The following is a 27,472-nucleotide window of genomic DNA, read 5'->3' on the forward strand; positions in this document are numbered from 1 at the left end:
AGATTTTGAAAAAGAAAATTTGATATGCAATAAATGAAATACATATTTTTGTAACTTTGTTGTAATTTTCCCCCACAATATGCACACTGCCCTATATTCTTCCTTATCTATAACTAGGGGCAGTTTCTTTGTTTTAGTGTCCAGGAAAATGAACCCATAGTTTGCATCTCTTGTGTATTGCACAGAAGGGCAAGTCATACAAGGGACGGTGTGTCTGATTGCAGAATACAGTACTTTGAATCATAATCGAGCAGGGAAACAGCTCAAAATGTACTTCATCAGACTAATGGCAGCCACTGTGGCACTCTTCACAAGGGTGTGCTTTGTAGAACTATTCAGGGAAGCAACTCAGTAATCAAGCCATATGTTTGCAACACATTACTACCTACATTATTTATGTATGTTTTATTTCTATAGGTCAAACCTAGCCAAAAAGTAGAGGAGCGCTGCATATGGTCAAAGGTCATCTTAAAGTCGGCAATCATTATGTGAGGTAGTTGGGTTGTGGACTGTTGATGCCTAGTCATGTAGTGTTCTTTAAAGAGTGCATCTTCAGCTCTTATCTAAATTGGAGCAGCAAGATTTGGGCGGTCCTCATAGATATGGGCATGTTGTTCTAGATCCTCAGTGCATAGATGGAAAAGGCCTGTTGTTCTTTTTTACACTTCTTAGTCTGCAGTCTGATGGTGTCCTGGCTGAGGGTATAACGAGAACCCCAGAGATACTGAGCTTGTCTGCAAGTCAAGCAAGGGTCCTGGGTGTGATGGCTCTGTAAATGATGCAGCTGGTTTTGAAGATGGTGCGATTGGCAAGAGGAGTCAGTGGAGTTGTTCAGAAGGATGGCGAGGGGGGCGAAGTGATCATATTTCTTCAGGCTATGAATGAGACCAGCTGCTTGTGCCTCTAGGAAGTACCTAAGAGTTATCAGAGTGGACTCTGAGAGGCCATGGAGTAGTGCATTACCACCATCCAGATGTGAGAGTACAGTCATTTAAACAGCATTTCTGAAGTCACTTTCTGGAAAAACAATTTGACTTACTTTAGAAGAGAGAGCTGTACCAGGCCATCTTTTTTTGGTAATGTGTTCCTTAAGGTTGGTTGGTGTCCAGGGTGAATCTAAGTGATTTGGCGTTCATTGAGGGTTGAGGTTCGAAGCTGTCAATGTTCGTGTCATTCAGCCAGGTTTGTACTGTATTTTTTTATGGGGGGGCAAGTTGTATGGATTCTGTCTTAGTCAGGTTGAGAGTCAGGTAGGTGCTGGACATCCAGGTGTGGATGATGTGCAAGCAGTGTTTCAGGCGTTGAGTTTCTTAGGCAGAGGAAACCTTCAAGTGGATTTGTGTATCATCAGCATATTAGTGAATCTTCATGCTGTTATCTTTGAGCACCAAGTAGCTTCATGTAAAGGTTGAAGGTAACAGAAGACCATATGGAAGCCTGGGGCACTCCATACGTGATAGGGATATTTTATGATTTGGAGGTGCTCATGTGAACAAACTGGTGTGAGCTGGAAAAGTAGGAGAACCAGTGAAGTACATTGCCAGTGATTCCCATTTGCAGCTCAAGGGTGCTTATGAGGGTGAGATGTTTGACTGTGTTGAAGGCATCAGAGAGGCCCAGCAATTCAACAGGCAGGGGTCCCCTTCATCTGTGGTCAAGAGGGCATTGTATCGGATGTGTAAGGTGGTGGTTTCACTGCTGCAGTGTGATCTTGCAGATGAATAGTATGTGAGTGATGGGCCCTGCATGGCATTACTACTTAATGCTCTTTCTCACCTTTCACTGTTTTGACGTATTGCTTGTTAGCTTTAATTTAAGCATATTAATCCATGGAAGTTCTGCTGCAGGAGACCAAAGTTACTTACCTGTAACCGAAAGTTCTCCTGGTTTGGTATATTCATAGATTCATGTGTGGCTCTCCCTGCTCTCCTGTTATGAGTCTATGTGTTGTGTACTTTTGTTCTATTGTGATGATAATCTGAGCTATGGTAGTCTCCACCTCTTTCACTGTCTAGCACCTTAAGAAATAAGGTGAATAGGGTACTTAAGATGATATTGTAGTATAATTCGAACATATTTATGAGTGCCGGAAAGCTTAAATTATTATACTGTTGCTAGAGAGCTGTAACTTTTTAATATATCCAAGCAACATTTTCATATTTCAAATAGCAAGTAAATTGATTATGTGGTTAATGTAATTAAGATGCATTTAAAAGTGTGCAGGGTCGTGTTAGACCTTCCCTACTGTCACCATTAGACGTTTGGAGTAGTGTTCACAAGGCCCAAGTTGTAATCAGTGTTTGTTTTACCCACAGTTTGGTATGAATGCTCTGCTGCTGAGTGCTTGGTTCGGCCACCTCCGCATTCTTCAGATCCTTGTAAATGCTGGTGCCAAGATCAGCTGCAAAAATAAGGTGAGGAACCTTCCTGGGGGTGCTCTTTGTAAACTGACTGCTAATGGTGAGAGAGTTTGGGCTGCAAACCGTTAAAGTTGATTTATTAACATATGTACCTTTTATTTCTGAGCATCCCAACAAGCATTTCTGCAACCAACGGTCCCAAATTTTTTTAGGAACTTTGATATCTGTGGGCAGCTGGAAAAGAGGCAGCGAGCCTGCACTTGGCAGTGAACAAGGAATTCTATTGAAGGGACCTAAGAAATCTGTTCCTGGCATAAATAAGGAAAAATGGCAGAACGCAAAGTTGCATGCCATGCTATCAAATCTAGGTTGTCAGCGTGCATTCTCTTGGAGCTGAAAGCTGCCCCTGTCACCATGACATCACTGGGAGTCCTTGCTCTTGGTTTACTCAGCCGCTTTCAGTAATGGAAAGTTCGAGGCATGTGGGCTGCTGAATTCATATCTGTGCATAGATCGCCGCCTAGTGTTGGGTCCGGATGTTTGCACGTTGTTGTCCTGGAAGAGTCTTCGAAGTATCCTGGGATAGGTGACTCCTCCCCTGGACTACAGTGCGCATGGGCATCCTCTCCATCCTCAGATTGTTTTTTTCCGCCATTGGGTTCGGATGTGTTATCTTGACTCAAGTTAGGAAAACCTGTTTTCAGGCCAAAAGGCCTTTAGCTCGCGTCGGTACTGTTCTCGATCGGTATCGATAGTATCTTTGTTAGTTTACTAACTTCTAGAACAAACTTTCGCATCTTACCCGACCGTCGATTCGACATCAGCGATGGAATCGAGGACACCATTCAAGAGTTGTCCGGTATGCAATGCGAAATACCCCCACGTCGACGTCCATCCGGTGTGCAACAAATGCCTTTCACCGGATCACGTCGAATCTACATGCATGGCCTGTGCCAGATTTCGATCCAAGAAGACTCTACGGAATCGACGAGCGGCGAGACTCGAGGCGCAGCAAGCGGCACCGGCCCCGGCCGACATCTTCAACGCCGAGACCGAAGATGTTGAAGAAGTAGAGAACCTACCCTCCAGTCCCGTTTCCGAACATGACTCCGGATCGGAAGACGTCGACGAAACACTCTTTCACAGAGATGAAGACGACACCGAGGTAGGAGACTACAATGAGGCCTTAGGGGCCGAAGAGAGTAGCTCCGGTGACGAGCAAGGCCTACCTGTTCAGACTGAAGAAAGCCCAGTGCAACAGTCTATGGCTCCGGTCGAGGGATCGCCTTCGGGCCTTACCCAAGACCTATCCCGCAGTTCTTCGGCCCCGCCCTCGGGCCCGGCCTCGGACATTCAGCGGCAGCCATTAATGCCCAAAGTGGCTGGTTTCCCTTCTTTAAAACCGAAACCGAAAGCTGTATTGGTTCACTTGAAACCGAAACCGAAAGTGGCGCTGGTCGGATCGAGGCCCTCCACACCTTCGACGCCAGCAAAACACATCGGCACCGAGCGCACCAAACGAGACTTCGGTGCCGAACTCGAAGCGGCCGACGTCGGAGTCGACATAAGGAAGAAGGCCTTCGGTACCACCAAACCTGCTCGGCTCCCGGCACCGACGCAATCGACTCCGACCCCAAAGGTCAAGCAGCCTGCTGCGTCTCACACCGCTTCCACGGCGACATCTAAGCCACAATCATCGAAGTCGACGGCCACTCCCGCCCCTCGACTCGATGACCCACCGGCGCCGAAAAAATCCACGACCGCCTCAACAGAACCGGTCGGTGCAAAAGACTCGAGGGCGCTCCAAACGCGACCCATTGCTGCGCAAAGCACCAAAAAGAAAATGGTCCTCCAGGAAACGTCGGGCTCCGAGCCAATTAAAGCTCCAGCAGCCTCTTCGACACCAGCCAACATTACTTTTGGCCTGCCACCATCCACGGCCCCGAAAATGTTCCAAATCAGGACACGGGTGACCCATACCACGATCACGCCTGCCGAACACTCTGCGGAGACGTCTCCATCGCATATAATCGACGCCGACACCGGCAGGATGATTATCCACAAACGGAAAATAACTTCGGAGCCGGCTTTGGACTCCTTCAGGATTCCACTCAAAAGAAAGCTGCCTGTGGCTTCAGAACCAGTTCTTTACGAACCTTTCCACTCACCCTACCAGGATCCACAATCCTTCTCTCCCACACACTCCGACACGGATGCGTTGGGGGACTACATGGGTGACCAAGTCCCCTACCCCGGACACATGGACCCTGACGGCCAACAGGACCCTGATCAAACTTGGGATGACCCTGTGGACCCAGGTGCACCTATGGATGCACAAGACCCGCAACTCTATGGAGCAAAAACATCTCCCACAGAGGACACGGCAGCGTTCAACGCTCTAATTGAACGTGCTGCGGCCAATCATGGGGTGCAACTTCACTCGGACACCGTCGAGGACGACTTTCTTATGGATACTTTTGCATCCTCAGAAAGAAATATAAAAACTCTACCCATGTTGAAGGGTGTCCTCAAACCAGCAAAGGACATCTTCAAGGAACCCACCAGAGCAAGAGTGATAAACCCCAGGATCGACAAAAAATACAGATCAGCGCCTGGGGACCCTACTTACATCAGAGGCCAATTACCTCTGGATTCCATTGTCGTTGCGAATGCTCGCAAGAGGGCACACTCACAAACAACAGGTGACGCTCCTCCCCCGGACAAAGAGTCCAAGGTGTTAGAGACCTCTGGCAAACGGGTTGCCGCCCAGGCAGCCAACATATGGCGCATTGCCAATACTCAAGCACTCCTCGCTCGCTACGATAGAGCGCACTACGACACATTAGAGCAGCTAATCCAACATCTCCCTGACCAATTCAGAGAAGGTGCAGAGATCCTCATCAGGGAGGGACAGCTCCTCACAAACGCATCCATCAAGCGCGCGCTGGATGTCGCAGACACAGCTGCCAGGGCCATAAATACTAGCGTCATGCTGCGACGACATGCCTGGTTACGAATCTCCGGATTCAAACCTGAGGTGCAAAACAACATACTCAACCAGCCTGTCAACCCCGACTATTTATTCGGCCCGGAGGTTGACACCACCCTAGAGAAAATAAAGAAGGACACGGACACTGCAAAGTCCATGGGGGCTCTCCAGACTCAGTCCTTTCGGAGCGGCTCCTTTCGTCGCCCCGGAAATAGAGGAGCAGGTAGAGGACAGGGGTCACAGCAAACATACAACAAGAGCAATACACAAACCACCTACGATAAAAACACCCGGGGTGGATATCGTGGCTCCAGTACAAAGGGCAGAGGACGCGGCTACGGAAACACCAGGTCCTCCCCCAAGAACAAGCAGTGACGCCCTCTCCCTTCCTCCCGACCACATAACACCTGTCGGGGGAAGGCTACAAAGGTTCCTGTCCACGTGGAACTCCATCACCACGGACAGGTGGGTCAAAGATATTGTCAAATACGGTTACTGTCTAGAACTAACCTCCACTCCACCCACAATACCTCCAAAAAACCGTCCTATGTCCTCAGAGCACTTAACGCTCTTACAGCAGGAGGTGCAAAGCATGCTTCTAAAAGGCGCAATAGAGGTCGTACCCGTCCACGAGCAAGGTACAGGGGTGTACTCCCTGTACTTTTTAATACCGAAGAAGGACGGGTCACTCAGACCTATATTAGACCTGAGACCCCTAAACAGATACATTCTTTCAGAGCATTTTCACATGCTCACTCTCCAGCAAGTCCTCCCGCTGCTCAAGCAGGGAGACTTTCTAGCCACACTGGACCTCAAGGATGCGTATTTCCACATACCCATTCACCCATCACACAAAAAATACCTCAGGTTCACTGTTCAAGGACAGCACTACCAATTCAGAGTCCTTCCCTTCGGCGTGACAACGGCACCAAGGGTGTTTACAAAGTGCCTAGCTACTGTGGCGGCACATCTACGGAGGCAGCACATACACGTCTACCCTTACCTGGACGACTGGCTCGTTCAAGCGAAGTCAGCCCAGCAATGTGCCAGCCACATGTCCCGCACCATTCACCTCCTTCACAGTCTGGGGTTCTCACTAAATTACCCAAAATCCCATCTGCAGCCCGCACACGTACAACAGTACCTAGGTGCGACTATAGACACTCTGGCGGCCACAGCTCAGCCAAATTTAGTGAGAATCAACAGCATGCAAATGCTGATTTCCAAGTTCAAACCACAACACTCCCTGCCCGCGCGAGTGTTCATGCAGTTGATAGGCATGATGGCCTCCTGCATCTTCATAGTCCCACACGCGAGACTACATATGCGCCCGCTTCAGGAGTGCTTAGCACGTCAGTGGAATCAGGCTCAAGGACAGTTGAAAGACCTAGTGTTGGTGAGCGGTCGGGCATACAACTCTCTGCATTGGTGGAATCCACAAAACCTTTGCAAGGGCCGACCGTTCCAAGAGCCTGTCCCACAGATAATACTGACGGCGGACGCGTCTCTCCAGGGATGGGGAGCTCATGTACTCCATTACACAGTGCAGGGACTATGGACACAACAACAACAGAAGATGCACATCAACCTTCTAGAGCTAATGGCGATCTTCCTCGCTATGAAAGCATTCAAAGTACACTTGTGCAACAAAGTCGTGTTGATCCGGACGGACAACATGACTGCCATGTACTACATACAGAAGCAGGGAGGAACACACTCTCCACAGTTGTCTCATCTGGCTCAGAGCATGTGGAAGTGGGCCATTCAGAGGAACATGTTCCTCATGGCAGAACACCTCCCCGGCAAAGACAACCAGATGGCGGATCTGCTCAGCAGACACAGCCACCAGATGCACGAGTGGGAGTTACACCCATCAGTACTCCAACCGTACTTCCAGCAGTGGGGTCATCCAGAGATAGACCTATTCGCGACAAGCGAAAACGCAAAATGCCAAAACTTTGCCGCCAGGTTCCCACATCCGCAGTCGCAGGGCAATGCGATATGGATGAACTGGTCCGGCAGATTTGCGTACGCTTTTCCCCCAGCACCACTGATGCCGCTAGTGGCACGCAAACTGCGTCAACACTCACTGACGCTCGTCCTGGTTGCTCCAACGTGGGCACGCCAGCCGTGGTACACCACCTTTCTCGAACTTTCCGTGGTGCCGCATCAAAGGCTGCGGATCAAACCCGAGCATTTGACGCAGAACCATGGAGAGATTCAGCACCCAGATCCGCAACAGCTGAACCTGGCAATCTGGCTCCTGAAGTCCTAGAGTTTGGCTACCTCAACCTGCCACCTGACTGTATGGACATCATTAAGGAGGCCAGGCGACCCACTACCAGAGCTTGCTATGCAGCCAAATGGAAGAGGTTCGTCATTTATTGCAATAATAATGACATTAACCCGCTAGACGCATCCATCCAAAACATTATTTGTTACCTATTACACCTATACCGATGCAATCTGGCGTACACCTCTATACGTGTCCATTTAACCGCAATATCAGCCTAGCTGCAGACCAGGCAGCACCTCTCTCTATTCAGAGTGCCTGCCATCAAAGCATTCTTGGAAGGACTCAAACGAGTCATTCCACCAAGCCACCCACCGGCTCCCATGTGGAACCTCAACTTGGTCCTCACACGCCTGATGGGTCCACCCTTTGAACCTCTACACTCATGCGAGATTCAATTCCTTACCTGGAAAGTAGCTTTCCTAGTAGCGATCACTTCTTTGAGGAGAGTTAGTGAACTCCAGGCACTAACCGTTCAAGAGCCATTTATACAAGTTCACGCCAACAGGGTCGTACTACGTACCAACCCCAAATTCATGCCAAAGGTGGTATCTCAGTTCCACATGAATCAAACCATTGAACTGCCCGTTTTCTTCCAAAACCCACAAACTGTCGCAGAAAGGGCACTCCACACACTAGATGTCAAAAGGGCCCTCATGTATTATATCGACAGGACCAAACCCTTTAGGAAAACAAAACAACTTTTCGTTGCCTTTGCCCCACACCACAAAGGTAACGCTATCTCCAAAGCAGGAATAGCCAGATGGATCGTTAAATGTATCCAAATTTGCTATCAAAAGGCTAAACGTACTTTAACGATTCCCCCGCGAGCCCACTCAACACGTAAGTTAGGGGCCTCAATGGCTTTCCTAGGAAACATTCCTTTGCATGACATATGTAGAGCAGCCACCTGGTCCACTACACATACATTTACCAAACACTATTGTGTAGATGTGCAATCAAAACAGCAGGCAGCTGTAGGACAGGCTGTTCTCAAAACTCTTTTTCAGACCGCTGCAGCTGGCACTGGTAGCCGCCGCTAATAAGAGGGCACTGCTATATATTCTATGCACAGATATGAATTCAGCAGCCCACATGCCTCGAACTGAATATGCTACTTACCAGTATGCATCTGTTCTTGGCATGTAGGGCTGCTGACATTCATATCGCCCTCCCTCCTCCCCGGCGCCTGTAGCAGCTGCAGCTCTCAGAATTACTGTAAGCATGGTCATCACTTTCTATATCTACTCCATCACTGCCACAATGGCGAAAAACAATCTGAGGATGGAGAGGATGCCCATGCGCACTGTAGTCCAGGGGAGGAGTCACCTATCCCAGGATACTTCGAAGACTCTTCCAGGACAACAACGTGCAAACATCCGGACCCAACACTAGGCGGCGATCTATGCACAGATATGAATGTCAGCAGCCCTACATGCCAAGAACAGATGCATACTGGTAAGTAGCATATTCAGTATAGATGGTAGAATCAGGACTCCTTGGCCGCAGAGCTGTGCTGCCCAGCAGTCTCATATTTAATCATTTTTGTTTGCTTGGGCAATCCCACTGCCGGATGAAGAGTGATATTTTTTAGTCTTTTCTAAGGAGGGGCTTGCAGTGAAGTGTGTATTCAAGTTGACGGTTGCTTGGCGGCCCTCTCTTCCACCCCTAACTATTTTCTCTACTGAGGAGGGAAGTTATCCCGAAACCGGAGCCATGTCTCGGGCGATATTTTAAAACCCGGGACATGTATCGGGTCTAGAGATCAAACAAGTACTTACTTGCACCCACTGGGGTGAACCACTCGGGAACTTCATGTACCAGCTTCCCTTGGGGCGACCCGGAGGAGGGGCTAGCGGTGTGCGCTTCATTGCGGTTGTTTATAAAAATGGCTCCCGCGAGCTTTGAGCTGACGAGCTCCTGGACGACGCACCTGCGTGCCTGTGCAGGCACTGAGGCCTTTGACGGTTGCTTGGCGGCCCTCTCTTCCACCCCTAACTATTTTCTCTACTGAGGAGGGAAGTTATCCCGAAACCCGAGCCATGTCTCGGGCGATATTTTAAAACCCGGGACATGTATCGGGTCTAGAGATCAAACAAGTACTTACTTGCACCCACTGGGGTGAACCACTCGGGAACTTCATGTACCAGCTTCCCTTGGGGCGACCCGGAGGAGGGGCTAGCGGTGTGCGCTTCATTGCGGTTGTTTATAAAAATGGCTCCCGCGAGCTTTGAGCTGACGAGCTCCTGGACGACGCACCTGCGTGCCTGTGCAGGCACTGAGGCCTTTGACGGTTGCTTGGCGGCCCTCTCTTCCACCCCTAACTATTTTCTCTACTGAGGAGGGAAGTTATCCCGAAACCCGAGCCATGTCTCGGGCGATATTTTAAAACCCGGGACATGTATCGGGTCTAGAGATCAAACAAGTACTTACTTGCACCCACTGGGGTGAACCACTCGGGAACTTCATGTACCAGCTTCCCTTGGGGCGACCCGGAGGAGGGGCTAGCGGTGTGCGCTCCATTGCGGTTGTTTATAAAAATGGCTCCCTCGAGCTTTGAGCTGACGAGCTCCTGGACGACGCACCTGCGTGCCTGTGCAGGCACTGAGGCCTTTGACGGTTGCTTGGCGGCCCTCTCTTCCACCCCTAACTATTTTCTCTACTGAGGAGGGAAGTTATCCCGAAACCCGAGCCATGTCTCGGGCGATATTTTAAAACCCGGGACATGTATCGGGTCTAGAGATCAAACAAGAACTTACTTGCACCCACTGGGGTGAACCACTCGGGAACTTCATGTACCAGCTTCCCTTGGGGCGACCCAGAGGAGGGGCTAGCGGTGTGCGCTCCATTGCGGTTGTTTATACTATTTTAGTCAGGCAGGTCTTACTAAAGCGTATAAGTAACCACAGTGTGATTATTAGAAGTGGGGGTGGGTGTTTTGAATAATATTTGCTGTCCCTCTCCTTTTGACACATACTCCCACCTAGAATATAAGTAACAAAATAAGTTAGTGCTGGCCCATTACAGAGTGGCTTACTGACGCTCATTGTTTTCAGCTTTACACAAAGCACTGTTATCAGCATAATGCTTCTTTTGGCCGGAGTTTGGTGCCCCCCCCGCTTCCCCCTTCCACCGGATCACTTGAGGGCCCCTTTGGCGGGGGCCCATCTCCGTTTCTCTCCCTGCACTCTGTGTTGCTGTCTGTTGCTTGACTACTTCTCTCTGCACCCTTCCTATTAGGTTTGCCTGTGTGCTTTCAGGGTCCTCCATGGTTGGACTGACCTATAGAGCAGTCAGGCAGTGCCTGAAGGGTTGGTCTGACAGGTCAGTGTTGGTGGGCTGGCTTTATGGTCTGGTGGACCCGTTTGTACTGTTGATTTCCCTTATACAACCACAAACATTGCCTGTAGTAAGCACAAATGCATGCTGTTCCCCATACCTTCTGTGACACTTATACAAGTCTTTACAACTTGAAAACTACCCTATTTGCACAAGTGCGCCACTTTTGTAGCTATCTAGTTCGCTAATAGGGATCACTTTCATTTGTGGTGCCTGGGCTTATTGTCTGTCCGACGCTTCTCCCCATTATTTTCCCCTACACATGCCCACCATAATGTTTTCGCTCCTGCCCTCCTCCCTTTGCTTCCCCTCCAGACCTCTCCCTATGTTGCTTTCGCGTCCCATCCCATGTTGTTTTGGTGTTCCCCATGCACCCTTACTAGTGTTGTGTGCCATTTGCCCCTACCGTACTTGTGTTGCCTCGGCGTCCCCATACCCTCTCCGTATAGCTTCCTCTTACCCCGCCAGTCTACTTCAGAAAAAGAAAACCATTTTGCACCCTTTAGTTTCTTTTTAGTTACCTGTGCAACTTAGATCAGTAACTAGAAAGGTAAAAAAAACACCCAGTCAGTTTGTAGGTGTCCGCATGTGTGGTGTTCAGACTTAGAAAATGGCGCAGACAGCCAACTTAAAGGCTTTTGTTGCCTTTAAATCTTGGGTGCTGCGTAGTGTGGCTAAAAACCTTTGGCAAAGCCAGTAATTCACAAAAACAAGACCTATTGGTTTTGGCCATGCTTGTTTTCCCTCTGGGTTGGTGCTATTGACCTGCTCAGCCTCTCCAGGGTTTCCCACTTCTGTCAGTAGGGCAGAGATACCAGAACACACTTTACAGCCTGTTTTCAGAGGAAGAAGAGAACTACAGTGGCTGTGAATTCTTGCCAGCCCCACTGGTCCTTGGCCCCTCCGTAGTTTGCAAAAGGGATACAACTTAATCTCCTTCCAGTTTGTGTTGAGGAATGTGACTGTCCCTTATTCAACAACCAAAAACTTGGGGGAGGTAGAGGTTAAGGCTAGGTTTACCCTCCTTACTGTATATAGTTTCACAAAATTCGAGTATATCGAAAAAAAACTAACCTATGGGGGAAATAGGATTCAACGAAAGTTCATTGTAAACACCCTTATTGAAGACTGAATGCTTTGGGTCTGAATACCCTAATGGCGTATGGTTTGTGAGTAGACATGTTTATCGTTATCATTAGTATGCTGTCAAATGAAATGTCATCAGTAGTAATGAAAAAATAGCTTTCTATTTCAGAATGGCTTGAACATGCTGCACTGTGCTGCTCAGAGAGGTCACATCAAGGTGATGGAGTTTATTATGGAAGAGCTGGAGGATGTTCGTCTTGATAAAGTTGATAAGGTATATTTGTGTTGCAAAAAAAGCAAAGTGAAGCTGCATTAATTGCCTTTTTAAGTTGCACTGTCTGCAGGGGAAATCTATTGTAGACTAATAGCTTAAAGGGGGCTGAGAGCCGGCCCATTACTTACCATTGGTTGGCATCCACGTTGCTCATGTTTGCTTGCTTCTTATTGATCAGCAGCTCACTGCTTCTGTCTTGCCTTCGAGTTTCTATTCCTGCAGTGGAGCATGGACCAACTACAATTTCCGGTCTGTGACCAGTGTCCTTCCACTGGCTGTGCGCTTTGGGAAGTTTTTTACTTTTAGATATAAATTCTCTAAGTGTGCATGTATCTGCAGTCCATCTGCAGTCCATCCGCCCTCCCCCTGCTGTCTGTGCTTTTCTTTACTCCATTCCACCTCCTATTGTCTGTGTCTTGCACAAACCTTCCTCACCCACCCATGTTGCTTGACTCGCCTCACTTCTCTCGCTGTCTGTTTTCTTTGTGTGTTTCCTTCTGCCTCCATTCCTCTTTATCCAACTACTCCCTCCTCAAACCCCTTCATATTGCTTGCTCCCCCCCCACTGCCCATTTTCTTTGTGGCCTCCTGCCTCCGTTCCTCGTCTTCCATCAACTACCCTCCTCATGTTGCTTGCCACCTCGTACTGTCCACTTTCTTTACCCCCTCCTATATACATTCCTCGTTTTCCACCAACTCCTCCCTCACGGCCCCTTATGTTGATTGCCCATCCCACCATACTCACCTCCCTCTGTCCTGCCCCCTGTGGCCCTCCGATCCGCCACAAAAAAAAACATTCACAAAGCCAAATAGATCTGTTTTTTTAGAGCTGTAGCACAGCAGAGTGGGCTGTTGTAAAACATGGCTTAAAGTAAACAGAAAAAAGTGTTGTGATGCTGTGAATCCTGACCATGCCATAGTGCGTTGTGTTTATTTACTTTAAGCCATGTTGCACATCAGCCGGCAAAATGTCTAAAAAAACATTAACTACGCTAATAAGTCTTGCATAGGCGAAGCCTACTGGTTTTGCCAAGTGCTTGTTTCATATGCATCTCCCTGTCGGAAAAAAAATCATGATTCAGAGGTATTTTATGCAGGCTATAGACCTCTTTAGTTGTCCCTCACAGCTATAAGGATCTATTAGAGTGGGTCACAGAGTCAACCCTTCTCAGCCATTGGCTGTTCTAAGTGTCAATCATATATTGATCAGCCCATATTCCTCACCATTTGATTGATAGTAACTTTCATTTATGATGTAGAAAATATCACCATTGAACTGGCATACCATTTCTTTGGAGACGCAGCTATGTGCCCACAGGGGAGGACATCCTCCTTTTTCGGGTTTTGACTCACTGGCAGAAATGCAGAGACGGCCAAGGGTGAGGTGGGCAGCTAATTGAAGCCATCACATATTAGATGTGCATTGATATTTAGAAAAATGCTCACAGGAAAGCTGTATCCGGGCAGTTTACACATACACACAGCATGCAAGCATGCACACACACTGTAGGTGGGCTATGCACACATCTCTTTAGCAGGTTGCCACAGATAACTCACCAAAGGGTGAAAAATGGGGAATTCCTGCTGGTAGAACATGGCATGTGTATAATTAAAGAGGGTGTAACAAGTGGCAGGCATAGGAAAGATGGCGGTGCATGAGCTGCAGACATTCCACAAGATACTATAGAATGTGAGTCCCAGGCCACACATAGTCTTTTTCTCGCTCCCTTTTTTCTCCCGCTCCGTCTCTCTTCACCACCCACTCCACCCTGTCTATCTTGCCTTGATTAATATGTGTGGTTGTCTGAGCCAGGAGGCCTGTGCATACACACATGGCATTATAAGCACAAGATTGTCATGTTTACTTACAGGGCATCTGTAGCGGACCCTGGGACTAGAAGGGCTGATAGCACAAGACCCTTTCCATTTGCAAAGAGCTATTCTGTAGCAGCAGCATAGCATTGTACAAATCGACTAGATCTGAGATGTGGCCGTGTAGGTGTATGATTGTCATGTGTATTGTGTTTTGCTGTGGCTGGGAGTTGACTGAAAAGTTGGAAAGAACCAGCCAGAGAGGACATAATACTACCAGAGAGCAGCACTGTGCCATCAGAACTGAACCCCCAACCCTCTTCACACACCAATGCATAAATACTTGCACCTATGCATCCGTTCCCCACCCATGCCATTCATCCATCATGCACCCACACTCATACATTCATTTATCAAACCTTGCTTGCATCTATCGAGCAATGTACCTAATCTGTTACCTTTGTATGCACCCATAGCCATCCGGCAATCTTTTCATCAATAAATACATCTACTCTACATATCCATTAATCGCTCTAGCATCCATGTATTTCTGCATCAATCAATCAATAAATCATTCTATTTCTATCTTGCAGCTATTTACCCGACATGGTATCCAGGCGCTTGCAGGGCCCAAGACAATAGATAGATGGATGGATGGATGGATAGATGGATGGATGGATAGATGGAGAGATGGAGAGAGAGAAATAAAGAGATGGATGGAGAGATAGAGAAAGAGAGATGGAGAGATAGATTTGAATTATAATCAAAAAGTCTAGGCTAATTGCAGACCTAAAAACAAGGGCCTTGTAAAATAGCTGTGCACCATTGTAGTTTGAGTAATTCGTTACGAAAAGATTCACTGTGTGGAAGTTGTAAACTTCTGATTAAAGCTGTCCCTTAGTTTAGTTAGTGACAAAAAGATTGAATGAAAATCATGTTTAACGGTGGCTGGAGATAATTGGGGCACAGTATTTGCTTTCCCACATTACTGCATACCACAGAGCAGGATACACCTTCTTGACAACCTTTTACCATTGTTGCAGTTTACATTTTATTAGCCTTTTGAGTCATTCCATTGCGTTTCATCCAGCACTTGCCCTCTGTTGCAGTCCAAACAAAGGTGCGGGCTCGCATTTTTGCTTTAGTGCAAGCTTATGGGCGAATTACTTCAGTTCAGCATAGAAGGAAGATGTTCCGTTTTCAGGTTTAAAACTGTTTAGTAGCAGAATTATACGTAGCATACTGTGATCAAGGTGACCGATAGCCTCCTGCACAAACAGCACAACATGAAATCGTGCCCAACAACTCACTAAATAAAGGATACAAAATTGAAAAGTTTCTCTACTGTGATATCCAATTTTCATTTTTTGAAAATGTGAATAAGGAGGTATATCAGTGGCCTAAAATAAGCCAGAGGAGAGACAAGGACAAGTAGAGACAACAGTGAAACAGTAACGTCATGGTTATAAATCAAGCCTTCCCAAACCCCCATTTTGATGCCCAGCAAATTATTCCCTTGGCCTGCAACACAGAGGGCAACATGAACCCACCCCCACCATACAAGGAAGACACGTATTAATGGTCCCAGATGAATATCCAGGTTTGTTTTCCATTCTAGGCAAAATAAATCCCTTTCGAAGTCCATCTGTGTGAACCAGAATGCCATTCCCTTGTGTTCCACTCTCGGCTGCCCAGGGATGCCCACTGGTGCTTCATACCACGTGACTTGTAGCCCATGTCTTCAATAACATCTTCTTCCTATCCAGGCTTTAGGGTTCAAGTCCAGAAGAAACAGTAGACGGCCCTGCGCCCCATCCGTTCAGTCTCTTGTTTAACAACCGCACACACAAATCTACCTCTCCGCTCTCCTGAAGGCACAGCGACCCTTACTGTGCTGCCAGCACGTGGACTGGTCACTCTTGAAGTGAGGGGGAGCCAGTACACACAGTCACTTTGTTATATCCTGAGTATTACATTTAATTGTAATCAGCCTAGGTCTTCCTAGCTGCTCAGCCAGAGTGAGAGATGGCAACGGAATGTTGGTGTGACTGTGATGAATGGAATGCCTGGGTTCCTGTGTGGATGAGTGGTGACAGTTGGAGATGGGCTGAGCAGCTAGGCAGGCTGCTCCTGGTGGGGCTGGTGTAGGAGCTGGTACATGGCTGAACTAAGACTGATACTGTTTGGAACTGGAACCAATAAAGAAGACTTAGAAACTTACAACATGGTTACCAGTGTCTTCATGTACAGAGCACAACATAATTTTGGCGACGAGTGGACCTGGACCCAAGTGTGCTTAAGGACTGAACAGTAACCCAGAGACTACAAAGAAACCATTGTAACCAGCGCAACTACAAAAAAAAATAAGAAAGAAAAATATATGAAGCAGAATTGAGTAAAAGGCAAGCCAGCCCCACCAGTGTCCTGTCATCGGACGGCCTCAACCTGTGTCCTGCTTGATGTTACTCCATGGACTTGACCACAGGTATGGTCTGTATGTTAGGATATGAATGGACTGACTTTCACCCTACCACTTCCTTTTGAATCTGCCATATGGATGTATCCACTGCGCAAAGGAATTGTGGCTGTTCAAGATATAAGTTATGGTCTAACTCAGTGAATGTATTCACATGTACCACACAGGAGCGGTGTGGTTCTGCCAAGATTGATGTCAAGGTGTAACATGGAAAGCACAATTATGGATTTTCTTGTCTGCTGCAGTATGGAGGTGCACAAGTACTGTGTTTGCCCTGGATTGTGGTGTTCTTACTATGTGGAGTTGTACAATGCAACAACCAAATGGAGGTCTTATGGAGCTGAACCATACTGCTAATCCACAGAATTGAATCTTGCATTCATATTAGGTTGCCCGGGACACTAGTGCGAAAGGAAGTACAACTATGGTGTTTCGCTTGCTCAATATGGGAGAAGAAGTTTCACACACACGATGTTTCAGACGATTGCACTGTGAAGGTTTAAAAACCCAGTCACGTCGTCTGCAATCAATCGGCGATATTTTTGAGCTTTGGGAATTGTGCCCTTGTTTCTTTCCTGTGCTGCCGAGGTCTTTTGGAGGTGAGTCTATTTTATTTTTATTTATTACTGGCATCCCCTGGACTATTAGCGGTTGGGGCAGGGCGTTTGGATTTAAAATCAGGGCTCGAGCTTTCTACAGCGCGCTTTCACTCAGCGTTCTCAACTCACGCGCAGCCTTACCTACATTCGACTGTCCTGTTCTGTCACCATAGAGCCCTCTGATGTCCTGGCTGTTCGTAATGGATTCCTGCTTCTGCACGCCGCATGCACAAACGCGCTGTTTTGTGGTTGGCGGCTGGGATCACTCTGTTCATCCTAGTTTGTTTTGCCAACCGCGTGTGGATTACATGCGTCCTGTGAACTTCGTTGGGCTGTCACATTCTCCAACTGTCTGATGCTGGCTCTGAAGAATAACTTGTGGAATAATCAACATGTGGAACCGTTTATGGGATTGCTTGGGTGACATTCTCCGTTTCAATTTTGTCAGAGGTAATGTTACATCAGAGCTGGTCAACTGTTTTTCTGCTGCAATTGAGGTTCATCCTACGATTACCGAGGTCAGTTGGTCAAACGCACGGAGGCCAGTGGACACTGCCTTGAGTTCCGGTGGTGAGTGGCAGTTTGCTTTTGTTCCTTTCAGCTGCCATCTGGTGTCAGACTCGAAATTTACTGTGTTGCTGTTCTCCAAGGTGTACTTCACACCAGCCGCAGTCGGTAGTAGGAGTTACTGCAGGGCGGTGACGTGGGGAGGGGGAGGGGCAGGGTGGGGGATAGTAAACTATGGATTACGGAGGTTTACAGGTAAGTTAACATATAAATTAATAAAACGAATTTCGTTGCGTTCACTGCATCGCATTTGGGGATGCAGTGCACGCAACGAAATTCGTTTTATTAATTTAAATGTTAACTTACCTGTAAACCTCCTTAATCCATAGTTTACTACCCCCCACCCTGCCCCTCCCCCTCCCCACGTCACCGTCCTGCAGTTACTCCTACCACCGACCGCGGCTGCTTCACACACGTGTCCTCGGTGTGAAGTTTGTCGGCTGTGGTACTTCAATGTGCGGCACACTATTTCGGTGACAGGCACATCATATACTTTGACTGTTTGTATAAATGGGATGTTAGTTAGTCTGCAGTCAGAAGATCCAATTGCCAATGTTACTGTGTCTGGGTTGTCCCGATGTCCATGGCATGTTGCTGCGGTGCCGGAAAGATTCATGCCTGTTTTTTTTATATGTGTCATATTTCATGGAATTTTTAATTCAACTGTATTAGGTCTGTACAGTGTGATGTTGCTTGTGTACTTACACTCAACATGCTGAGGATTTATATGTGACAACTAGGTAACATGGTGAAAAAAAAATAATAATTCATACGTGTTTTCGTCACTATGTGTATCATTACTTTTAGGCATGTTTTCTATTTAGTTCCCTTACGCAAGGGTGTTTGTTTCCTGGCACAACTCGGGTGAGAGATTGCTCACCAGTTTGGGACACAGGTCACTTGTGTTCTACAGTATGTGGAATGGCATTAGTAATATCAAAAGTTTAATATTTTGTGATGCCACAGTTTTACGCTGTTGATTGGTTGGGACGTCCTAGTCTCCTGGTGGGTGTACATCACAGTTTCTCCCTTACATGAGGGTGATTCTGTTCTTGGTGGGTGGTTCCCATCTTCTTGTGTTGTGTGTGTAAGTCGTTTTACGTTGCACATTGGTCTGATGTGTTGGTAAGTCACCTTGCACTGCACGTCTTGTCTGCGTGTATGTGTGTAAGTCGCCCTGCGCCTCACATGTTGTCCTGTGTAAGTCGCCCTGCACTTCAGATGTTGTTGAGTGTAATTCGCCCTGCGCGTCACGTGTTGTCCTGTGTAAGTCGCCCCGCGCTTCAGTTGTGGTCGTGTGTAAGTCGCCCTGCGCCTCACTGTGTGTACCCTTTATGTGGTCCATATTGTGGTACACTTGTATCTGTAGTGTTGGTTCACCCTTGTTGTCTGTTTCTGGCCTCGGGTGTTTGTCGTGGGGTGTGTGCACCCTTAACTACTTTATTTTCAAATGTTCATGGGGAAGGATGGGGTTATTGCTAGTTTGTAATTCCCATTGTTAGTCTGTTTCTCTGCGTTTTAACATCGTTTGTGATTTGATAATTTATTTCACGCTTTGATATGAATTAATCTTCATGAGGGAGGATGGGGGATTGTTATACATGTTTCTATGTGTCGTATTTTGCCCATCTTTTCCTTTATTTGCATTGTTCTCTCTTTTGTGATGTTTTACTTTTAGTTGCATCCTTGCGTTACGAACATTACTGCTTCTCTTGTGTATAGTTCTCTGCTTTATTATTGTAGTCTTTGTTTTCATTTTAAAAGGAAAGGAATAATGTTATATCCTGAGTATTACATTTATTTGTAATCAGCCTAGGTCTTCCTAGCTGCTCAGCCAGAGTGAGAGATGGCAACGGAATGTTGGTGTAACTGTGATGAATGGAATGCCTGTGTGGATGAGTGGTGACAGTTGGAAACGGGCTGAGCAGCTAGGCAGGCTGCTCCTGGTGGGGCTGGTGTAGGAGCTGGTACATGGCTGAACTAAGACTGATACTGTTTGGAACTGGAACCAATAAAGAAGACTTAGAAACTTACAACATGGCTACCAGTGTCTTCATGTACAGAGCACAACACACTTCATCGGTATCACCTTTCTGCCGACGAGTTAAACTAATATCTCCATAATACGCCCCAGGAGCATACTGGTGAAACGGTTCACACCATTCTAAAGTGTGAGTCTCCTCATGTAGTCCGAAGGCTCATATCTGGCTCCATCCAATCACGCATAGACAATATGCACAATGGTAGATGGGTGGGAGCCCACCAGGCTGTTCGCCACCTACAGTCCCCACTGTTGACTCTAATCGCCTGAATCGAAAATCCAGGTGCTTTCCGCCGATTTATTAGGTGGGCTGGAGCCCAGAGGCAGACAGGGGATCAGATGAGCTCACACACAGCGCAACCGTTTTGGAGCCCTCTCGCCACTGCCCCCAATTGTTCAGTTTGTACTGTGCGTCACAACTTCAATTGCATTCTATAATTCATTTCCCGCCCTAAACACGTGGAATCAAATAATCACTTCAGTGTTTGCTCCTTGGAGAGTTATCTCGTTGCTCCTTCTTCTTTGGTACTTCCCTGCTTTTTTTCTATTGAGAGTGGATTTTAAGGGTTGTGGTTTTTCTTCATGTAATTAAATCTCCATTTAAAAAACTTAAATTTTGGAGCTGGATGGATGAATTTTCATTCCATATTTAGCTTTTAGATGTTTCTATCTCTATGTCCTAATTTGAAAATTGTCTACCTTGTCCGTCTCTTCATGATTAAATTCCAGCGTTAAATGTGTGTTCTTGTTTCCCAGCTAGGTGGTTCAGAGATCAGGGCACGCCCCACGTGCTTTGGACCTTTGAATTCTTTCCAGCTTCATCAAACGTTTCAGCAATAAAGTCTAAAGTGTAAACATGCTTCTTTGAATTCGAAATGTAATCCTCATATGTTTAAGTTTCGAGCTCTGTAAAACATAGGATTTGGAATTAAAAAAAAAAATTCTTTGGACGAATTGGGATAGCTCACAGTGAACGCTTCTGTTAGCTGCATCTGTCTTTTCAATTTCGTAATCCTCCCCACGTTTTTTTTTTTTTTTTACTCTGTAACGAAGAAATCGCACTTTTTGGTTGCTAATTGTATTGTTTAGAGTACCCTTTCAAGCTTGCAATTCAGGAAAAGGTATATCAAACGTGTTTTGCCAGTAACTTCTTAAGTGCATATGAGCTGGTGTGCTGCTCCACAGCATTCCTTAGCTCCAGGCTGGCTCTGAATTCAGTTAGTAGCGGTGGAATGACAACCAAGCCGATGGTTTCCATTTCGTTATGGTAGAGTCTGTGTGGAGTACATCGGTGCCTATCCGTGCCACAGCCCTGTGGCGCTTACAGGCGATCAGTAGCACCTGACCCGGGCCGATACTCAATCACATCAGTTAAATAGATCAAAGAATAAGAGAGAGACAAACGTTTGAGAAGATGTTGAGGATGGTGGTCCACCTTCAGTAAAGGAATGGATAGTAAAACATTAGGTGCAGTGTCCCGTCAAATCAGGATGCATCCAGCATGAAGGTGGAGCGAAGCCCACAGGACTACCATTCCCCTCTGGTAGCAGTCTCAGTGCAAAGCTCCAAGCACAATTAAATATGAATTGAGTAATAATTGAGGTCCAGGCAACCAGATTCAAGAAGATTACAACAATTGTATAAAGCTAAAATCTGAAATCAGGACAAAGAAGAATGCAACTAATGCACAAGGAATTCTCCTCATAATAAAATCTGTATCGATTGTAATAAAGTGTGCATTCACGGAGTCAAGTCCAGTGAGGACCAGGTGGAGAAAATGTTAGAAACCAGTATTTACATATGTATGTACATGGCTGACACAATCTGCTTGGGTTAGGCTGGCATATTATAACACCTTGGGTGCATGGATGGAGCGCCGAGTCACTTGTCTCCACACATAGATGACAAGGATGGCTGGAAGAATGGATTGCCTGGTCATGTATATCCGAGTCTGGCCTAGTCTGCTGATGGCGCCTGTTGAACATAAGGTCACTTTACAAGTAATCTTTGGGCAAGATCAGACATTTTCCTCTGTGGACTATATCACATCTTTAATTTTCGTGGTTCTTTTATCCACAGAAACATGGTTTTGCAGCACTTTGAATACTCTTACTGGCAGATTTGTTGTTTTAACTGAAACTAACCTATCTTGACTTACCTGAGAGCCTCCCAACCTTCTGCATGGTCACAGTGCCCAAGGACACATGAGGGGTTTAATGTTTTCAGAGAGGAATGTGCACAGATGTTCCAATGGGTTGTAGTACGGTAAAAAATGCTGGTGAATACATCGCATTGATTTTCCTTGCATTTCTTTGCACACATGCTTTTACCGCGATTATGCATTTACATCGCATTCCAATACCACGCATTGTTTTTATATTTAAAAACAATGTATCTGTGGGGGGAGACCCCCCCCAACTTACCTTAAATTCGTGGTATTGGTATGCGATGTAAATGCATAATCGCGGTAAAAAAATGCGTGCTAAAGAAATGCGAGGCAAATGCATGCGGTGTATTTACCTCATTGTAAAGGCTGTTTCTCGCAAGAAAGATGCCCTACCTACAGAGACCTGCTGCCAGGGGTGAGAGACTTCAATGCCTGCAGAAATCACCAGCTGCACTGGGCCGACTGGCTGCTGCAGGTGAGTCCTACCAGAGGTCGCAGTGGTGGGGAAGCCCACAAGAGAAAGAGAGCTGACGACGCAGATGACCTGGAGTCCAACCCCTGATGACCCGGGGCCCAATCCCTGACATTTGGCACTCCCCAGTGGGTAAAGAGCAGGTGCAGGCTGGGTGACTGCTAGAGACGGAGACCACAAGCTGAGTATCATCAGGGTAAGAGCCAGCTGAGAAGCCGAAATCCCTTATTATTTTAGCCAGAGGGGTAACATAGAGATTAAAAAGTGTAGGGCTCAAAGAGGAGTCCTGCGGTACCCTACATGGTAGTCTGAATTGGTCAGACGAAAAAGCACCCATCTCTACCGATTGAACTCGGTTGGAAAGAAATGACTTCAGCAACTTCAACGCTGTACCTTTTATACCTACATCTGATAGCCGGTGGTACATGTGAATTTTTCACCTGGTTCCAGGGGGTCCAAGATCTGGATATGGAAACATCCCCTACAACATCACAGGAGTGACCCTGGACAGCTGACATGCAGCTGCCTCGAGCACTTGGAATGGGGTGCCATGGCTGTAGTATCATGGTACATTCCCCTGGGACTGCAGACAGATGGACTGGTAAAAATGGGGGTATGGCATGAAGACCCCCATTTCCCTGTGCACATCGGATGCCCTTACAATTCTCGGGAGGGACCTCAATATGACGGCACAGGGAGACCGAGATGTGATAACACAATCCAGACACCCTCCCAGGGCTGATACATGCCTGCTGGCCTTCCTGAGTGCCATAGGTCTAGCTGATCTCTTGCGGGTGCAACAGCAATTTTCATATACGGCCAATGGCATGAGGTCACTTTCCAGACTGGACTATCTCCTGGTCCTGCAACATCAGGTTGGCTGCTGAGGAGACTCGCAGTACCTGCCAGAGGTATTTCAGATCACTCCCCCATGACCACACTATGCCCGATGCCCAGAGGGACCCAGAGGGTGTGATGGAGCCTCAACCCATGGGAGCTCACGGACTGGGAACACCAGAAAATGTTTGACAGATACGACTGTCATTTATTTGTAGGAAAACAAAGGGTCAGTGGAACAGGGGGCGGTTTCGTTGAAGGCCAATAAGATGGTGAACTGGGGATTTCCCACACAGTGTGTCTGAACCTGGAAACAAAACGTATGCACGAGGAGGCAGAATTTGTTGGCTTGCCAACGCCAGACTTGGCGATTAATGTCGAAAGCATCCAAGAGGATTATAGAAAACTGGCAAAATAGAAGGCTGGGACTGCTTCCCCGCGAAGCAAGCGCAGGTGTTCGATTTTAGCTGCAAGACTAGGAAACTCATTGCCTGGCTGGCCAAGCGGGACAAAGGGCAAAAGTAGATATACAGACTCAGGGGGAGCGATGAAGCTGTGGTAGAATACACAGGACTATACATCAGTTGGAATAAATCAGTGGCCTACCTTTTGACGGATTGCTGCCCCCCTCTTCCTTGCTGGACCCTTCCAGTTCCTCTGGGAGCCCACCAGTTTCAAATACCTGGAAATATGCATTAGAACTGACTCGGAGCTATTCTTCCGTGAGAACCTAGGGAGAATGGAGGAGGCATATAAGAAGGATTCCTGCCAGTGGCAGAGTCTCCCGCTTTCATTGCTGGGTAGGGCTGCATTGTATAAAATCATATACCTTCCCTATTTCCTCTATGTCCTCCAAAGCATGCCATACGCCATCCCAGGCAGGTTTTCTGACAGGTTGATGAGGTCACTAGAACGCTACTCTGGGACGGTGGGGCCACATTGATATCACTTTCAACACTGACAAGAAAGACGGACGGAGGAATTGCTCTATCTAACTTGAAGTTGTACTACAGGGCGGCCCATTTGACTGGGTCTTTTCTGATCAGCAGGAGCCATCCTTTTGGGCAGTCAGAAGGGCGCTGAACTCTGTTGGTTATTTATGTCACCTATGGAAGACTAGGGACACAAGAATTCTCGCCACCAACAGCCTTATTGGTAAATATCTGGAGGAGTGCAGAACAAACAATGAGTTGGAGGGGAAGGATCACAATGTCAACTTCGTTTTGGGAGTTGGAGGCTCTGCTGAAGCTCACGGAGATTGAGGGCTGCAAAAGATGGGACATGCATGCTTTCTCAGCGGTGGAGGACATTCTATTGAGGGGTGCCTCTTGGCGTGGCGGTACTGAGAGAGTTGGAGCAGGATTATCCAAGGTGATGAAGGTACAGCTGCGACTCACACCACAGTTCGCTTCTCTGGGCATATGGGGGAAGCAAACCTTACAGAGGTACACGCTGCTTTTTTGCAATGTAGCCCAGGCAGTGGCAAGGTGGGATATTGCCAAACGATAGGGGAGCTCTGCCATGCATATAGAGCAGGAGTGGGAACTGAATCTTAGCTGGTGCATGAGGGCAGAGGAGCAGGTATACAAAGGCCTGGGATGCCCCCGCAAGTTTGAAAAATATGGAATCACTGTAGGACTCAGGAGGCCTGGAATTGAGGGCCTCCACAGCATGATGGGAGGCTGAGCGGATCACTGGTGTTGACCACATAAGCACGAGTGAGAGGTAGATGTGCAGAGTGAGAGATACAGCTGGGCCACATAACGAGGGCCCAAATGGAAGAAGGAGGATCTTGGTTGGGCCCGAATATGGACTGTTGCCTGTGTTGTGCACAATTGTCAGATATAGGAGGAGGGAGCATGGATCCCCGTGCCCGGCATATCTGTACAATGTTAGATGCCATGTCGCTGGAAGATGTTTGAGTTGAGGGGGTTACTGGAGTTGGACTTGTTGGTATATATTTAGGCGGTCCTCCTGACCCGTGCCTTTCGATTGAATATGCAATGTATGTTGTATACCAAGGGTAGCATGCATGAAGGAAACAGTGCTGGACAGTAAGTGTGCTGTGAATGTACACTGAGTAAGTGTGCCTACAATCGTACATTACATGGAGGACCCTGGTTTCCATTTTGGGAAGCCCAGGCCTGCCTGCTGAAGAGATGAGGAGGAGAGAAATCCCCCAGACCAATATGTTTATTGCTGCATTCCTGTAAGCTTGGTGGGAATTACACTGGAGTGAGAAAAAGAAAGAGTCTCCATTTATACTTCAAAAGACTGCTCTTTAATTCAGTGATAGATCACAAGGAAGGGGCAGGGACATATCACAAGAAAAGGAGATGGGACTAATAAGGGAATCATACAGAATAGGGCAAGTGGGGGAGGTCATGGATTAACCTTTAGATGCACACAATGCTCCAGGAGCCATCCAGGTGTGAACCCTGGTCACAGCCTTGAATTGTGTTGTGGGACAATCATCTTCAGAGTCTTGCTTGCTGTGACAAACAGTTTTCCATTAGGAAAGAAGAAAAAGAGAAGTGTCTACTTCAAAAGAAGCAGAACCCAATTATAAAACTTCAAAGACTAAGACTCTAAATTACATTTTTGTGTCCAGGATGGACTATAAGAAGGGGAGGTTAAAACCCCAAATGGTGTCATCTGCCAAGCAGCCAGATAAGGGTTGTTGAAGTAGGGGAAGCTCTGCAAGACTTTTCTGCCTGCAACAAGGATTGGCGCAAAGACCTGCTAGTCTGCCTGCTTGGTGAGGGGACATCACCCGGAACACCAAGATTGCATGCCCCAGAGCCTGGAACGCCAGAGCCTGCCTGCTTGCCAAGACCCGTGAGCCCAGTGAGGAAGAGGAGAGCATTGAAGGGAGCAAGTTCAATTGGGGAACCCTGTAAATGATTACCTGAGTAAGGTGTGAGGCTGTGCACCAATCAGGCCATTGCTAGTGTGCAGTGTCGGCTCTGTGACCCCTTTATGCCAGGAGAGGGCTGCAAGGGACTGAGCTGTGAAAAAAGCACTGTGAAGGAGTGGAGGAATCCATAATGCCACACTGCACTGACACTGTATGCTAGAGGGGGCCATCGGTAAAGTTTCTACTGTTCAATCACTGAGATTCAAATCCATCTTGGTGTGGGTGCTTGCACCAAAACCAAAGGATTCAGGTTACTGCTAGAAGGAAAGACTGAAGCTACATTTGGCGGGTTGGCGCTGCACTACTAGGGAACTGCCCCTGACTGACCACTGAGGATTGCCGAGGATGCTGTGGATGATGTCACTCCCTCCCTCATTGGGCTCCAGTCAGGAAATGCAGCAAGTATTTCCCCCATGCAGGGTAAAGCCACTTTATCATGTCTTCGGGAGCTGGGAGCTGTTCCAACAAAAGGCCCCGGGAGCGCCACTCAGGAGAGAGAACCTGTGTCGCTGGGAGCGGCCATGTAAGCTCTGAGCAGCCCTACTTCTTCGAACCGAGCAGGGCTCACAGGTGCTTGCCCTTTGGGCACCTGCAGCACCGCTGAATACTTCTATGCTGCAAGAGCAGATAAGATGTCAACTGGGCAGTTGGGCCCTGTTGGGTGCGCTGCTAAAGGTGCTGCGTCACCATAGACACTTTTTACTGAATCCTGAACAGTCAAAAGGAAACTCATGAGTAAGGCCTAATAGTTTGCATTCCCTGGATTCAGCCACCAGTGAATGGGGAATAACCCAAATAAGTTACACAAAGGAGGGTGGGACAGGGGTATACCTGATAACTACTAGAGGCCCAACCTCAAGGGGAATCATGTTGCTTCTGAATGTCGTATACCTATGCATGTTTAGTGTTAGAAATAAAATGCTTATTTTTTTCATAAAAGCAAGAGTTTGACTGGATATTGATTTATTGCTCGTACTGTTTGCACTTTAGCTTATGATTCATGTTCTTTGTCCTGTATCCACATCTCCCCCCCATTGTGCTTGGACTGCTCGACCACAGCTACCACTGATGGTCAAGTGCAGAGGATGTACTTGGTCGAGTTGCTCAGGATCCATAGTATGTTGTGCCCCTGAACATCAGGAGTAAAAGGCCTCAACCACCACAGTTTGGCCACTGTCCTTTTGTGATGTCCCCACCACGCTGCCTGTGGTTTAATGACCTCAGGCAGCTCCCCCACATGCCT

At 47.4% G+C, this 27,472-nt stretch overlaps 1 protein-coding gene across 3 annotated transcripts in view; it reads left to right on the forward strand.

Moving 5' to 3' along the window:
• Nucleotides 1-27,472, forward strand: part of ANKDD1A (ankyrin repeat and death domain containing 1A) — a 419,853-nt gene that overhangs the window by 223,748 nt on the left and 168,633 nt on the right. For 2 of the 3 annotated variants that reach the window (XM_085644555.1, XM_085644556.1), the window contains exons 4-5: nt 2,316-2,414; nt 12,237-12,341. In XM_085644555.1, the coding sequence (XP_085500681.1) occupies nt 2,316-2,414; nt 12,237-12,341 (204 nt within the window). Of the gene's footprint in view, nt 1-2,315; nt 2,415-12,223; nt 12,342-27,472 lie in introns of all 3 variants that reach the window. The other variant, XM_085644557.1, reaches the window with a different exon arrangement.

The sequence above is a fragment of the Triturus cristatus genome, chromosome 3_1, assembly GCF_964204655.1.
Source record: "Triturus cristatus chromosome 3_1, aTriCri1.1, whole genome shotgun sequence".
Taxonomy (NCBI): domain Eukaryota; kingdom Metazoa; phylum Chordata; class Amphibia; order Caudata; family Salamandridae; genus Triturus; species Triturus cristatus.